The sequence below is a fragment of the Neopelma chrysocephalum genome, unplaced genomic scaffold (assembly GCF_003984885.1).
Source record: "Neopelma chrysocephalum unplaced genomic scaffold, ASM398488v2 Primary Assembly neopelma1_59, whole genome shotgun sequence".
In the NCBI taxonomy this organism is placed as follows: Eukaryota; Metazoa; Chordata; class Aves; order Passeriformes; family Pipridae; genus Neopelma; species Neopelma chrysocephalum.
The window spans coordinates 23,501,345-23,518,162 of NW_020897714.1; the positions used below are offsets into that span (position 1 = coordinate 23,501,345).

The following is a 16,818-nucleotide window of genomic DNA, read 5'->3' on the forward strand; positions in this document are numbered from 1 at the left end:
CTGCTTAAAAGTGGAGCTTCTCATATTAGTGGGGGAAGAACTGCAAATAACTTCATGAAAAGCACAATCCTTTACTAACTCTCCCAATGAATCCACTGCCAACAGTGAAATGTGCACCTGGTAATCCTAGTACTACACAAAGATCTGTGTTAGAATATGTTAATTTAAGTGATTAGGGATTAAAAACTTGGTCAACAGGTGCACCGTCCTGTTGACTCTATTGTTCAGCCAGGCATTCACTCAGAAAATGTCTTTTAATAAAGAACATTGATGAAAAAAGTAGACAGTAGCTTCATGCAGTTGGTAAACCTGTTCCTTTTCTAGTTTAGGGTGTGCAGCAACTATGGCAAAACATCTTCTAAATTATGATTGGAAATATGCATAAAACTTCTGATGAGTGTTTTCAGGATGGGATCTTTGGTGTCCACAAACAGATAAAAGCCTTGATCCTAATCTTGGATATACCATCTTGAAACTATAGTAATTCCTTTGATTAACGTCATGGAGAACAGAATATGTCCCACAGCTGCTGGTTTTCTTCAACATTCAATGACTGTATATTATTAACTTCAAAAGGAACAAAACTAGGCAAACATAATTTTTTAAACCCTCCTCTTCATGTATCATGTATGATATCTTAAAAGAAAAGCTGTGTAAAGAGAAGAGTTTCTGTGCTGGAAAGTATAGCTGGATAACAAAGACTTGTTTATGTGAAGGATAAGTCTAGCTGTTAGAATGCTGCAATGCATAACCATTGTTGTACATGTAATTATTGTAACTGGTCCAGTCATCTGCATACTGATATTCTTGATTAGACTGAATGTAGGGATGATAAACTGTTTCTTTTCCTAAGAAATAAGATGGAGCAAGTCTCTTTAGAACAACAGCACTGAACTGGTATGTCAGCTTCCTACGAATTTTAATTATTTCACCTGTTCTTCCATAATTCCTCAGTGCTCTGGCCATCTTCTGATATGTCATGATCTTGCGGTTTCCCTTTCTTTCTCCCCACAGTTCTGCAAGTTTCTCCTTGTTTTTGGAGACAAACTGGAAGACACCATTTGGCTTATCCACCCATTGGATGCAGTTTGCCATAGCTGGATCATACAGAGACTCATGGAGGTATTCGAACAGTCGAAGTTTTTTTCTACCTATAAAGAAATAAAATACAAAAGGTCAGAACAGAACTCATGCTTGTTTTAAAGGATGAGCAGTTGCCTTTTTCCTGGAAAGGATTTTACAGGCGAAAACATAGCTTAACCTATTACCCTGTCCCAAATTAAAAGATCAGTATAAACTATTCAATGGAAGACCAGTGACAGCAAATGGGATCATTATTCTGAAACATGTGGTGACAGAAAGGGATTTGGTCATTAGAGTTTCAAGAGCAGGTTATTTGGGGATCATGACAAATATCTGGTGACTTCACTGTATGATAGGTCTCAGAAGCCACTTTCAGCAGTCTTCAGACACATGCTGTGCAGATGCACGGTGAAGGAACACACACTAGGAAATTACAGCATCAGACAGGGTGGGAAAGAGGTTCTGGAGAGCCAATCAGAATGTTTTTGAATGAAAGGTTTCCCTGTTTATTCAAAACTGCAAGATTTTGAGATGGCTTAGTTTTGTCAGGTTTGGTTCAGGAATGTTTTGGGGATGCAAGGTAGTCTTTGATATAAGAAACGGTGAGTGGGTGAGCAGGAAAAGCAGGCTAGTTTTTAAGCAGAAATCTCAGGTAGTCAAAAAGGAGCTAGACCTTCGGGTACTCTGTAATTTTTTTTAAATCTGCAGGAATGTCAACTTGCATTCCCATGCAGGATAAAGCAGGCTTAGTAACTAAGTTTTTCTCTCCACAGGCTCAGTTTTCAAACTTAAGTTTACTAGTGAGGCTTATTTAGTTTCAGTTAGATCCTGTGGATCCTCCTCTCTCAAGTATTTCTAGTTCCTTTCACAAAGCCAAGGGTGATCAAGAAACTGCTGTAAGGAGGAAGAATTTAAGATTATGAGACAAAGAGGAACATTTTGCAGAAAGGAGAATCTATGCAGAAGGACATCTTCCACTTTAACCAAAGTGCAAACAAGCAGCTGCACCTAAAGTTCATAAAGTCTTGTCTTGTGTGGCTATTTTAAACTAGGAACAGGGGAAAAGTAACAGTTGCTAAGGAACACTGAGGTCAAAGACATCTGTCAGGGATGACAGTAATTCTGTATCTGGTGATAAGGAAAGAGGGGAGAAGTAACAGTCGGACTGGGAAGAAGAGGAGCCTGAAATCAGAGGTACTTTCCAAAAAATTAATAAAGTTTCATTATCTAAATAAAAATTGGCCTGTGACTGGAAGTACATGTGCTAGTAGAAATACATACAATATTATCGAGACAAGAAGCTTAAAAGCTTGGTCACAGTAGGCAATTCTTAGTAGGTGAGCTTCTTAAGTCCTCTCTAACCTTAATTATCCTATAAACCTATGGTAGAACAAATAAGATCAGAGGAAAATCCACAGACTACTGTGGACTGAATTTCTGTGTGAAAAGGATAGCGTAGCCATATCTACAGCAGCATCTGATTTCATGCTCTCTGCCCTCTTAAGTTCAACTGTCATTTCTGCCCAAGCTTTCATTTCTAGACACATTGACTCTAGTTGATGTCTTGGTTGGAGAGGGCAACAGTTTGAGCTGGGGTTACAGACCTGTGTTCTGCACCTCATTGCATAAGCTAGTGCTGTTTAATACCAGGCCCTAAACATCAGTCTAGGCTAGCAGGGGAGTGGCTGCAGGTTTCTTATGTGATGACTGGAGAGAAGCAGATTCCTCCAGAAGGTATTTCAGAGCATCTCCATTAAATTTCTGTGCTGAATTGTCCTGAAGCAGCCTAATTCTCTTGGGGAGAATGTGACTAATTCAAACACATTTCTGAAGTACCTCCCTTGAATGCCTCCACTCACAGAATGGTCTTGATGTGCATGAACTGGACTCTTTTCAGAAGAAACCTAACCCAAAAGGTATGCTTTCCAGAAGCATATCTAAGTCAGTGCAGCTTTCAGAATTTGTGGCCAGCCTAGAGATTGCCCTAAATAAAACTTTGTGAAACACTTTAAGCACAGGATTTGGGCCATCGGTACTGACTGTTTCATCTACAGATCTATTCCTAGAGGGCCACACTACTTGCTAGCATACAGAAAACTTCTCATGTGTCAGTAAGAAACTAAGAGGACTACATTTATTTAGGTATAGTGGAAATAGTCCCCCAAATCACAGTTTCTGGCAGGAATATCACCATGGACACAAAGAAACCCATAAGAGGCCACAAAATAACCCCATAAGAATAGTTAGTTACTCTAATAATTTCTGCAGCATTGCCTTCTGGGAAAGATTGCCAACAGAAATAGGAAAAGAAATAGGAGATAGGAAATGAAGTCTAACACAGCAGTAACAACTGAAGGTGAAATCAGATATTGACATGGAAAATTCCCCAGTGCAACACTGGGTAAGACTTAGAAAAGCAAAATTTCTGGATTGAAATGTTCTCATTTGCAATGGTGAATTTCAGATATCTGAAGTAGAGAGTTTAAAAAAAGAGGCTAGTCTTCCCATCGTCCCAAAGAGTGTGGTAGTAACAGTAGTAGTGGTGGTAGTAGTAGGAGTAGTAGTAGTAGCTATTAAGCAACAGAGACCACAGTGTTCAGCATCAATGGGAAGAGACAATACCAAAAACTGACACTCTGTGGTTAGTGTTGAGAGAAGGGGATTTCAAAAACCGGCTGAACCAGGAAGCTACCGAAAAGTAGGTGCAACAGCTCAGAGTGGAAGCTGTGGAAATCTCATCTAGCAGTCATAGAAAGGATGCTGTGTCCCACAGAAAAAAAAAAAGGCAAGTAACGACTAATGTCACCCAGCACATTCTTTGTAAAATAGATATCCATAGATATCCATTCAAGTAAAGTCAACCGAAAGGAGCAGAAAAATAGCTATAAAAATGCACACTGGAAAAGACAAAAGCTAAAAGGTAGTTTGAAAAGTAAACAAAGGCAGTCATAAGTCAGGTGCAAAAATATTCATGTATGTAAAAAACTTCCAAGAAGATCACTGCTTGTTGAATCGCATAAAATAAAATAAGTTGTGTAAGTCCATAACAATGTTATTGATAGATAAGTTTATTTTTCTGCATCAGACTTCATTCTAGATGATTTGGAGTGAAAAAATCCCTAGTTTGTTTTTCCAGGTACTAAACAAGGACAGAATAAGTTAATAATAGATTTATCAAATCTTATAAGATTTAGCAGATGGGAACTATTAAATGTTAATTTACTTTTTCCTGTTGAAAGTGAAAAAAAAATTAAGAAAAGGAGAAAACATGATTTGCCAACAGATTTTTGAAGTAACATAATGTTAAAAATATTATCTTTTTACAGACCTTTCCCTGGTTTTGGCTGGCCACCAGCAGCATGCATCACTTGACTTTCTGGAGTATTCTGCAGTGTATGGTAGACAGTCTCATCTGCATAAAAATCCACTGCACTGTTCTTCAAGAATTAAGACAACAAAAGGTTACTAATAGAGTACATTCTCAAAAGAAAAAGAAACTTGTGGTAATTAATTGCCTGAAGCCTTCAAAATGCAACCTCTCATCACCTCATCCACAGAAGAATTTTCTCAGCCAGGAAGGCAGGTTTACCAGTAAAAAGCAGCACTAATTTATGTCCAGGGGCAAGATCTGCCCATCGGAGGAGAAACCAAAAAGGAAAACAGCATTATTGCCCCACTCTGAACTTTTAACCCTTCTGCTGGAAGCAGAGGAGGAACAGTTTCCAGAGTTCGTAAAAGACAAGGGCCACCTGGACGGTGTCCCCAACAGACTCTGTAGTTCTTGTGTCATGTTGTCGCTAATCTGCTGGTTGAAAATGGGCTTTTGTGGAATCTATTATTTCCCCTGCATTTTCCATCACTCCTGGAGGCCACACTCCCAGTGTTTTTAAAAATGAATATGGACTCTATTAGCTGAAGCTGAGCTCAGAGTCCTGATAATCATGGTCTTTCCAGAACTTTTAAAGCAAACAGCTGTTGGAGAAACCAAAGTTGTGGTATTTTTTCACAGTGGCAGAAGATATGCTGAGGTTGGAATTTGTTTTTCTCTGCCTGTTCCCAGGTAATACTAAGAAGTCCTTTTCCCTGTCATACTAGAAGGTTTGTTTGTTAGTTGTCATGTGACATGATGAACCACAGAAGAGCACCAGAGGCAAAGATGACTCCTAAAAATATACTATTAATCATGTTTTTCAAATATTTCCCAGGGAAGTTTCATCTGAATCACGCCTGACTAGACCAAATTCCTGTTAGTGTTAGCATAAAGATTTGTTTCAGGAAGCACAAATGAGCAACCAATATTCCAGTTATGTCTGACTATTATTGGTAATGAGTTCACTTACAATCACATTCCTCCAGCTATACCCTTGCTCCTCCGTAGACGGTGCCACACAGTAACTGGGACTTGATCGGAGGTGGTGGTGATGGTTGATCACAGTAAGGCAATTTTTATAACCTGATAATTAGGAGGAGGGAGCAAAAACCAAGTGAGTTAAAGGGAAAGAAGAAGGGAAAAAGCAATTTTTTTTAAATAAAATGTCAGATATTTCATAGCATGATGAAATAGTTTGTTTACTACAAAACAGAAGGCAAACAGATAACCAAACATAATGAATTGGATAATTAGAGACTTATAATACATGTAAAAAGGAAAAGGGACTGTCATGCAGTTCTGCAGGCCATCAGGACAATGCAAGTCAGAGTCTCCAATCGTGAATGAAGTAAAGCAGCATCAGAGCATCTGCAGTGCCTGAAAGAATGTCATGGAAGGAACCTCAGCACTTAGGATGTTTAAAAGAAGCAGAGAACACTGGACTAAATACACTTGGAAAAAGTTACACTCTGCAGATGGTCAAAAGAAGATTTTGGAGGGGATGAGTACATCAATTGCAAGTGGAAATGTGGGTGAAGCTGCAGGACATTCTAACAATATATAACTCCAATGGCCCTAACAACAGATACAGGCAAGAACATTGCAAGTAATTACATATAGTGAGCCCTTCAACATGTATAAATTACCAGGGCAGTGGAGCCAAAAATTTCTTAGTAACAGCTGAAGATACAGACCTATCAGTCTTCTTTACATTTCGGTTTATAATAGATAATATGTAAATAAACTTCCTTGTATGAAATGCATTTCACACAAAACAGGAGATATTTTGTTACAGACTTAGAGAGTTTGTGATGCAGCCTCCTATTTTCCTTTCCTTCCATTTCTGTTTACAATGTGAAAACACCAAACAGAGATTTTAAATTTTATAGCAATTTAACTGCCAAAACCTTGCCAGAACTGGAACTGAAATTTACATCTTTATTGCACTTTAAATTTTCTAAGGTATAAAACTCTTGAAGCCAAGGAAAATAATTATCCAGACTCAAACTATCATTCCCGAATAAAAGTATTTAAAATTTATATATTAATGTAAAAAAGTTGAATGTGGAAATTAATTAATTTTACCTGCTGGTTGGTTTTCTTTGATTCTGGTTGGTTTTTTTTTGCTTTGGAGTTCATTGTTACATGAGTTTATTCATAGCATAGCAGAAGGGCATTTTTAAGTTAAAGCATCCTCTGATTATAGGAAATCTGATCTCAATGCACCTGGGCTAGTAGTAGGGGGCAGGTAGAGATGGCTAGGCCAACAGTTTCCCTGTGCTGTGTCCTGGAAGATACTCACCACACTGGGTAGTACTAATAGAGGGGTGGAAACCCTCCAAATAGTCTTCCTCCTTTTCATCCTCCCAGAGCATCCCTCTGCTATCCATCAGTCCACTCAAAATTATTCTCCTACCTATATGTTTTAAGAGTTACTTTCCTGTAAAAATAGGAAGTGGAAAATGAAGTGGAATAAGGGTCTTTTTTACCTTGTGAATACTGCATTTCTCTGTCAGAGTGCTGCTGCAGCACTTCTAATGCATCTTCAAAAGCCTGGCCCAGGACATCTTGGTCAGGAAAACTCTGCAAGAACAATTTTCTGTTCAGGAACCAGAAAAAACCAGGTTGGTTCTTTCAGCACTGTCAATCAGCAAATCCCAAATACAGTGCTTGTATAGAATACACATCCTCCTGGAACAGGCATTTTGCAGGCACTGAGGCATTATCATAATTTCTTACTATTATGAGAAAGTTCTCACTCCTTTGAGAAGTCTGTTTGAGGTCAGTGGGACAACTCACATGGGTAACATTACTCACTTGGTCAAATGTTTCAAGGTTAATTTCCTTACTTTGTAACAGAAGTTTACATACAGGGTGTTAATACTGCCTGAGAGTTTTATAGTCTGTAATACAGAAATGTATGTATCAATTGTCTAGCATGATCTATTAAGCCAAAGCTATCATTCAATAACATTGACATGACAAAAATTATTACGTATAATTTCTGAAGCAGTTATACAGAGAAAATGCTACACTATGCCAGTACAGGAAACTAAATGTCGATTTTCACAAAACAGTTTATTATAATTTTAGAGCACCTTGTTCTAAAAAGCTAAAAAATCCCCCCATATTTGAGTTTGACTAAGAGTCTACAGTAGTATTTGAAACACTCAATAATGAAAAAGAATAAAGGTATCGTAGACTTACCATTATTTAGATATCAAAACTTGAATCCTGTTGAAAATAAACAATATTTTTAAATGGTATGTTTCAAAACAAAAAATAATCCTCTGAATATAAATAAAACCAACTAAATGAAACAACTCAGTACTATTTCCCATTACGAGGTAAAATATTTTTAATAAAACAGATAAAAGGGATTAATTTTTAGAAGGTAGCATTTCAATTAAATTAAATGTTTGTGACATTGTATTTTGATTTTTTAAAATTAATAGTAGTTTTTGTAACTAATCTTCCAGTTTCATCAAAACTGTAACTTTTTAATTATTATCCACATCAATTTAAATACATTTTTTAAAGACATTAAGAAGTGAAAATGTGTTGTTGTTGACATTGAGTCTTACTTAGCATAACTACTAACTTCCCAAAGAAAATACTGACCAGCACTAAATGCAAGTGTTTAAGTCCCTTTGATTCACGGCCAGTTGAAATAAACTTAGTTTTTTTCCTAATGCAGACTAGCATATGACTGTATATGAACATACACAAACACTCAGACTAACTGTGAGTTCCAGAAGCAAATTTGATTTTTTAATAAACAGTGTCAATAGACACATTTTCAGCCAGTTTAACATGGATTATACTTTATATACAACATTACCCAGTAACATATCCCTAGTACCTTTTTTTTAATTTATATTTGTTACAGAAAACAATAATCAGGTTTTGTTGCTATGCAGATTTTTTCCCCTGTTACAATTTACATTATTTTTCAAAATTGTAAATATAATAATCAATATATCAGTATTTTACTCATTAAATATTTGATTATTTTGTGTTATGTTTTAAAATACGAAGGAGAGACAGGATATATAAATATTACTAAGGAAGAATTTTATCCAAGACTAACCATGAATGTTCTAATGTGGCAATTATCCCTCAGGTAAGTATGTTATAGTGCACTGTTGAAATATGCAAGTTTTTTTAAATCTTGACAACACCAAGCATAAATGGTGAAATGCTAGTGATTCAGTAAATTAATCTCACTGACATTGATGGGATTTTTCTCTTTTACTTCAGCGCAACAAGTATTTCAATGAACTGATCTAATTTCATTCTGAAACCAAAACTGGCCACATTAATCATTTAGCTCCCATGGTGGCCACAGATTTTTGGGCTATAGGACTGTAGAAATTAAAGACAGGAATCTGCTTTGTAAAGGCCCCCACATAGTTTCCCCATAATCTTAAGTAATTCACTTTCCTTAAATTCATTTTGTCTAACTCAGATTCCAAACCAATACCTGGTAAACCTTGACAGAACATCTACAGTCACTGACAAGGCTTTTCAAAACCTAAAATGTACAAGTATTGGAAGGTACTGTTGAATGGGTATACCATTTACACCACTGAATTTGTTCAAAAAAAGAAAAATCTCAACTTAAATAAGCTTAAAAATAATTCTGAACACTTACCTAGAATTTCAATTCCACACACAAGACAAGAATCTGTCTGGTTTCATAAATAAATGAAGGACTGAGTTCCCACAGCAATGAGCTGGCAAAGGGGCTGCATTAAATAGCTGATTTTAGGGAAGTGTTTTGGCCAGGGATTTTTTTGAGAGTATAGGTATAGTAAACTGCTAGCTTGGCCCTTCTTTTTTCTCTAAAGAGGGTGATTTATACTGTTATAAACAAAACTAAATGTTTTAACTATGGTCCAAAACATGCAGGTTTTAAGCACTGGGAGAGATTTCTTTTGGCTATGGCACCTCCTAACAAATCTGTCTCTGGTATGGTAGTATGGTGAATCCAGGGCAAAAACCTACATCCCTCTGTCCCATACAGACTGCAGTGGACTTAGAGGTTTTATGGGAACCTCCTTGTTGGCTCAAACTAGACCTCAAAATAAGAGTTTGAAGGAATTTCAGAATTCTTCTTCAAAGCTCGTGTTTGTAGCCCAAGCCCAGATCTAAAGCATCGACTAAAGCATTCAGCACAGGTTCAGACAAGCTGTAGTCACTGATTTGCCAAACACTTTCTGAGCAGCTCTAAGACATGATGTTGCATCCTACAGAAAGAGAACTCTGTGTTTTTCAGTACAAAACTTCTTATTGCTGATATAATCTAATATGTGCCATAGCTCTTTCCAGCCAAGTCTTTCAGAGGCACATTTTGCAAAATTTCCTCAGCATTTGCCATTAGCTGCTGTAAAACACTAATTATCTCTTACATTATTTATCTATACTCCCTCAACAAAGAACCTAGTCAAGAACTAGCCTGGTTATGAAAACGCATTGAAAGCAATTTGAAGCCAAGGTTAGCAGCAACCATTTTGCTGTTTTCAAATGCAAGCTGCCTTTTCAAAACTTGCACCGCAAAGTTTCAGAATATCTTTTTGTGTGTGTGTGAAATAGGTTGATACATGGGGGTTTTTTTCTTTTGGACTTCAAGTTCTATTTTGCACCACTTCTCAGGTGTGACTTGGACTTATAAAGGAAAATTAATTTTAAAATATCGAATTGTGACCCAGTACTGGATTTCAGGCCGAAATACAATTACACAATTAACTTCCTTTCCACATATAGTTAACTTCAGTCTGCGACATGGAAAAACACAAATGTCATGGTTCAGTTCTTTCTTGAAGTAGAAATATGTATTGAATTTAAAATTATGAATGAGCTTCAAGATTCCTCCTGGGTTCCTTTCTGATAAATTATGTCCAAATAGGCCCTCTGATGATACAATCTGACCTGCTTACTCCTACATCTCTACCTGAAGTTGGACAGTGAATGTCCTGACCTCCTATGCTCCTCACTCATCCTGGTCATGAAACTGCAGGGATAGCCCCAGTGGAGGAGGAAGGTCAGGGCTCTCTTGTGCTGGTCACAGCCAATTCCAACTGGCTCTGCAACGGACCCACCACGTGCTAAAGTGGAGCACATCAGCCACATGTGTGTGGCCTCTGTGAAAACACACTCAAGAAAGGGCAGAAAATGCCAAATGGGAAGAGACAAACCTGTGAGGGAACATGAGAGGGGACAAGGAGGGAACAAGAGAACCAGGCGATAGAGATAGAAACAAGGGAATGAGGGGATAACAAGGTCAGAGGAGTTGGACGTGCTCCATAACTGAGCAGCCACAACCCCAGAGAGAGTGTGGCCCACAGAGGGACCACATCAGTGTAGAGGAAATTAGTAAGAAGGAAGCAACGGTGGAACAAAAGGGTGAGAAACAAGGAAAGGCAGAGAGAAACCACTACATCTTGACCCCAAACCCCTGTACCACTCATTGCCTCACCAAAGGAACTGAGTATAACCTGTGGAGATAACAAGAGGGGAGGAGATGTGTCTGGAGTTCAGTAGAGCCTGGGAAAGGGGAAGGAAAGATGTTTTAATGTTTGTCTTCTTCACTTCCCAATACCTTAATCAGCAAACAAATATACTATAACAATAAGTTAAGTTAAATTCCCGAAGTGCGTGAGCAGCTGTGTGGGTTTGTGGCTGCTGGCTGGGTGTCATAAAAGAGAGTGAAGGTCAAGAGATGAAAACTAATGGTTTTAATACCAACAAAATTGTCCATCTTCCTAAATCAAACTTCTTGATCAGAGAATTCTCATTTCAGATGAAGGGCTACAACATGAGGCAGGTCTGCAAAAGTTTGTTTTCAGAGGAAATGGGAAGGTGCCATACACAGCACAAACACACAACAGAGAAACAAGAACAAATGCTGCCCTATGGGGCAGTTTAAAACTCTGTGACCCATTTGTACATTGAATCTTTGGCCACGACAAGCTCAGAGCAAGGGCTCAGCCTACCTCTCTGGGAAGCCTGTAAGGGTTCAGAAGAGGCAGAGTAAGGTACAGCTGAGGACTGAGTGACAGCAAACATTGACTTCCCACTTTTCAGCAATTCCCAGTACAGTCAAGGCTGGCAGCATGATGACCTCTACTGAGAAATACTATTACAGGACAAATCCTGCTTTGATATTTTCATTGGATGGGAAGATGGATTCCAGATACAATCCTGAGAAAGAGAACTTACTGTTCACATTTAAATGTCTCAAACAATTGATGTGCCTGATAACAAAATTTTAGTATCAGTTAGAAACCACAACATCGAGCTCTTCTCCTTCCTCCATGTTTTAAAAATAAACTTCAAACAGAATGTTGTTTAAGTTTCAGAAATTACTTCCATCCTTGCTTGGCACTAAAAGCTAGCTCACAGTGATGGTAAAGTGATGGCATTTTCACCTCTGAATAAACCCCAGAACTAAATAATGTATTACAGCACTTGTCAGAGAGTTTTAGAAAGCATAAAGACACTTGCATGAGGTATTGTTCAAATGTAGAATAAAAACCAGTCTCTCTCTTCCTAAGGGAATATCAAACTTGAAATGGCAAGTTTTCTCACCAGGCATTTGTAGATTTCTCAGGTTCTTTTGAACGTCCAGCAATTTGTAATCGCCCAAATAGCACAAATAGACCCCTTACAATAGAAGGCAATTCATTAAAAAAAAAAAAAGACTGGTTGTAGAAATTATTCTGTCATGAGGAGTCATTTACCCACACATAACAGATTGGTTACTAGCTCAGGAATCTCTAGAAATCAGAAATTGCTGAATGAGACATCCACAGAGAGTTTCTGTGTTTATATACTAGTTCTGGCCCTTGTCTGATGCCTTTGCCACTCCTCGTCTGGCCACGCAGCTCTGTAATAATCTTTGTCATGAATCCTCATGGGTGTAGATTCACAGTAATTACACAACTGCAGATGCTTTCTCCCTGAAAGTGGAAAGGTTGAGAGGTCACATGCCTGAGCTCACCTTCTGAGTTTAACCATGTTGACCAGCGAACTCTCAAATCTCTGCCATTATGCTGCTTCTGGTCTGCTGCCTTCAAGGTTCAAAGGAAACTGGAAAGTTTCTTGCAGCAGTTGTGCAGTCTTTTCTCTATGCAAGAAGAATGGGGATCAACACATGGAGAGCTCTCTTCTTTTACATGCAGTGTGCAGTGGTAATCCAGGCATGAGTGTCTCACAGTGAATCAGTCTGCAGTCTGAACTTCAAATCAGTGGGCTCAGAAAATCCCTGAATTCACATTCCCAGCCCCAGAACATAAGGAAAACTCTCCTTAAAAAAATCCCAAAACAATCAAAACTGAACCACCAAACAAACACAAAAAGGAAATAAATGCAAATTAGTGCTAACCTAAGTATTATTACCATGATTTTGGTCAGATAATTTAGTGTAGAATATATACAAAACCCCCTCAATTATGGCATCATATCATATAAGCAAATCAGATTATGAAACTGAGTCTAATGATTCCATTTGTGTTGGAAGAGTTTAGTCTATACATTTCAACCAGAAGATGAGAACCATAAGTTCAAATGCTTCACTTGACTTACAAATTAATCTACAAATGGCAAACTCTGCAATGCAAAATACAGACTTTTATTGTAATTGGTGGAGTTATAGTATCGGTTCCTTAGCTGGTGGAAATTGGTATAGAGCCACCAAAGCCAAAGGATCAGTGATTTCTACAAACAGAGGTTCTGGCTCATAGTTGACACCAGTATTATTTTCACTATAGTAAGGGGAAACTTACTGTGCCAGCACTAATGTTACATATTCTTCCCTGAATTCCTGATTTGCTTTAATTCTTTGTCTACCTTATAAAACATTACAGTTGGTTACCAGAAAGAGTGGTATTTTTCCATTTTAATTCTTGTGAGAGGTCTTTATAATTATTTACAGAGCATCCTTTTTACAAAAGAGCTTTGTCCAACCATTACCTACAAGTACATCTTATGTATGAAGCGTTTTATCTTAAGATAGAAAAAAGATCTTGAAAAGGTTTTACAAATTGAATTTTAAGCCTAAAATGAGAGATTATCTCAATCAGACTCATTTCCTTACCTCTAAATATGAAACATTTGCATATCACATTGGGATTTCCATCTCAATGGGGAATTCAATGTAGATCATAAGTTATGATCCAACCTTAAGATTTATTTATTTGGCTAACAATACATCTGTAACATGTTTCACTTAGAGCCATTGAATAATTGCAGTCATAAAATTAGATATTTTGATAAATCATTGCAGAGATTAGGTCTAAGCATGGAATTGCCTCTTCTGGGGCCTAAAAAGAGAAGTGCAGAATGAAGGCTGAAGTTGCATGAGTAGGCAGATCAGCTCTTCAATGGAAAACCCACATCTAAAGCCCCAATTTTATAACTAGACCCAGTATATTGGTCCAGTTGCTCATGTCAGCAAGGCTTCTCAGGAAGCTTCTTCTTTGGCTCCATATAACCAAAGGAAGTGAATTTCTGCTGGGAAGCCCCGTTGAGATAGAAAACCAGAAACCACAACAGAAGCACAAGGAACTAATAACAAAAAGTGCATTGGAAAGAAACCAAAAACCACCCCCTAAAAGAAGACTCTAAAATGAAATATGAAATAATTATTTTGATTAATTTACAGGTAAAATGAGTACTCTCTCAAATATTAGGATAAATAAAACACAAAATCAATAATATTTCAGAGGAAAAATTTCAGAGCAAGACAGGAATAATATGAGAGTATTCCATAAAAATAGCAATGGACAAAGGAAAGAATTCTATGCAACGTCTTGTTCTCACCAACAATGAGCAGCTGGTGGAAATGTGAAGCTCAAGGGTGAAGAATGGATCAAGGGTAAAAATGAAAGTTCTTTACTGAAAGAGAAAGCATAAAGAAAGAAGAACACAGTATTTTAATAACCCTTAATGGTGAAACTGGGGAAACCAAATATGAACTAACGATTTTCCAAGTAACTGAGCTATTTGTGGAAGAAACATGCTTTCAGATTCAAGGGGTGTTTAGATCATACAGGACTAATTCAATACTCCATTTCAATTCCATTCCTCCTAAATCATAAAGCTGAAAGTTGAAATACGTCAAAACTAGGCAACAGAGTCTTTTGAACTCTAAAGAATGGATGGAAGAAATTGTGTCTCTTTTTGGAAAAGCTGGAAAGACAGACACATAATAAATAGCTGCTGTAGCATCTGCAACCATGTTACAACTTAGAAACCCTTTCCAGGGCACGGTCTTATGGCCAGGTCAATACAAAGCCAAGTTTACAATTTAGGTACTGAAACACATATGCTTTGGTGTTTCCAGAACTCAAAACTTTACTTTTCTCTGAAGCCCTTGGAGGCAGTTTTGTATCTCAAAATCAAATCAGAAGCCAGAGCACCACGCAGGAAGTAGAAGCACTTTATCTAGTTCATAAGAAACAAGCTGTCTGAGATCCCAGCCCCTTCTTTTCTTTCAAAGCCCCACTGGGGAGCAGGGCAGTGGTGTGTATGACAGCTGAGTTATTGCAGTGCTGCCCTGGGCAGTAGTAATGTGGGTTCAGTTGCCTCCATAGTTTCGGGAGTTTACCCTCTCGTTCTGCACCATTCAGCAGAAGGCGCTGAACAAAAGGCCTCTTTGTTAAATCCAGGCTATGGCACATCTTCACCCAGTGATCAGTTGCACATAGGTCTTCTTGTGGCTAACATATTGCTTTCATTAATGTCTTATTCTAACATGCATATGAAAAAAGTAGAACAATCACTAAGAGCTATTATGAAGTTTCAGAATACATCGACTTTAAAGGACCTGCATCAAGGTTTTGGATGCAACAATGATAGTTATGACAAAACAGAGGTAATTGGAAAAAAAAAGATTGGACAGACATTTAAAGAGAAAGGAAAAGAATGTCTTAGAAACTCTGTAGCAGATTAAAAGAAATCTGCAATTTAAAGACCTGTAGGAGACATAGAGCACCAAACAGTATCCAAGTAGGGGAGTTCTAACATATTTAGGACAAGGTACATAGAAGGTTCAGGCAGACAGACCACATAAGCATCTCTTGAAGAACTGCATCTAAGTTGTTGAACAGGAAGAAAAATCAACATCTATAGACTCTAAATTATCTTTAAACCCGGTGCTAATTACCAGCAATAGAAGAATATGCCTATAACAAAAAGCAGTGGAAACAAATCATGGTGCCAGCCTGGGATCCTCAAGTCTGTTGAGGATAGAAATAACAAGTGTAAAATATTGATATTATGCATTATAAGAATACAACATGTTTTTTTCACTATAAGAATATAAGCTGACCTTCACCTTAAATGAAATTCAACACCCTACAGGATACTAGTATAAGGCCTACGAAGTAAATGTAGTTTATTCATAGATTCAAAATAGGCAGAAATTTTATGAGACAGTATGAAAGAAATAAATTGCCACTTAGAAAGGGAGAGAAATGTTTTTAACACAAATAAAAGTTTTCTGCACCACCTTTCATAGAAAATATGCAATTTCATCAGAAGACCAAGAGTTGGAAAAACCAACTCTATGTTGGCATTAACCTCCTTAAAGCTGAAAAGAGAAAATGTTTTGGGCCTTTGACCAAAACATGAAATGTTCCGTAGGAGTTTTCCTCCAGCTGTTTCAGCTGAAGGTAGTTTTGTCTTAAATAAATATAAATAGGGTACCCTGACAAGCTGGCCCAAATTCCACCATGTGCAACAGGACAGCCAGCTGCCCCTCCCAGGCAGACACACTGCAAAGTGAACATTCACCAATTTTTGTACTAAAGCAAAATGTGGGATCACATTTTGTCATCATTCCCATACAAGCTATTACCATAATACATGATTGGAACCACAAATTAAGAAAATGTTTAAGCATGCAAGTACCAAAAGCACAGCTGTTTGAGCCTCTGATAGAATCCCATTTTCAGGGATAGACATCTACATTTAGTCCCACCAGGGAGTTGGGCAGATATTTCCTACACAGGGCGGAGATGGAAAAAAAGTAGTGAAGACTTGAAAACAGGTAATCTGAAATGAAGGAAGCTGTAAGGTTGTGAGGAAAATGGTAATAAATAGTTATGAAAGGTTACCAGTTGATAAATTCACTTAGACATGCAAAAACATATCTAACCTTATAGTCAAATGCTCTGAATAAAAGTAGTTAGAATATAAAAATTATTTAAAGCCATTCTCAGTGTTACAATTGTCATATAACAAAAAATCCAAACTGACCAACCAAAAAAAAAATCCAGCACATTCTGTCTTTTTTAAAGTAGAAGGAGGTCAGATTTCTGCCAAAATTACAGATTCAAAAAAATATGCTTTAAGGAACTGCA

The 16,818-nt window shown here is 37.5% G+C and overlaps 1 protein-coding gene across 1 annotated transcript; it reads right to left on the reverse strand.

Moving 5' to 3' along the window:
• Positions 1-723: 723 nt before the first annotated feature.
• Positions 724-7,679, reverse strand: SPIC (Spi-C transcription factor). Its single transcript, XM_027680848.1, has 5 exons — positions 7,661-7,679; positions 6,943-7,036; positions 5,424-5,536; positions 4,412-4,520; positions 724-1,151 (listed from the first exon to the last, which is right to left on the reverse strand). The coding sequence occupies exons 1-5, from the start codon at positions 7,661-7,663 to the stop codon at positions 724-726; spliced, it is 747 nt and encodes a 248-aa protein (XP_027536649.1). The 5' UTR covers positions 7,664-7,679.
• Positions 7,680-16,818: the final 9,139 nt, after the last annotated feature.

What these genes read in the sequence shown, in the direction of transcription:
- SPIC (XM_027680848.1), bottom strand. An exon ending in AGAAATGCAGTATTCACAAG is followed by an intron (nt 5,537 to 6,942) that starts GTAAAAAAGACC and finishes CCTAATTATCAG; the next exon opens with GTTATAAAAATTGCCTTACT. An exon ending in CCAGCCAAAACCAGGGAAAG is followed by an intron (nt 1,152 to 4,411) that starts GTCTGTAAAAAG and finishes ATTTCTTTATAG; the next exon opens with GTAGAAAAAAACTTCGACTG.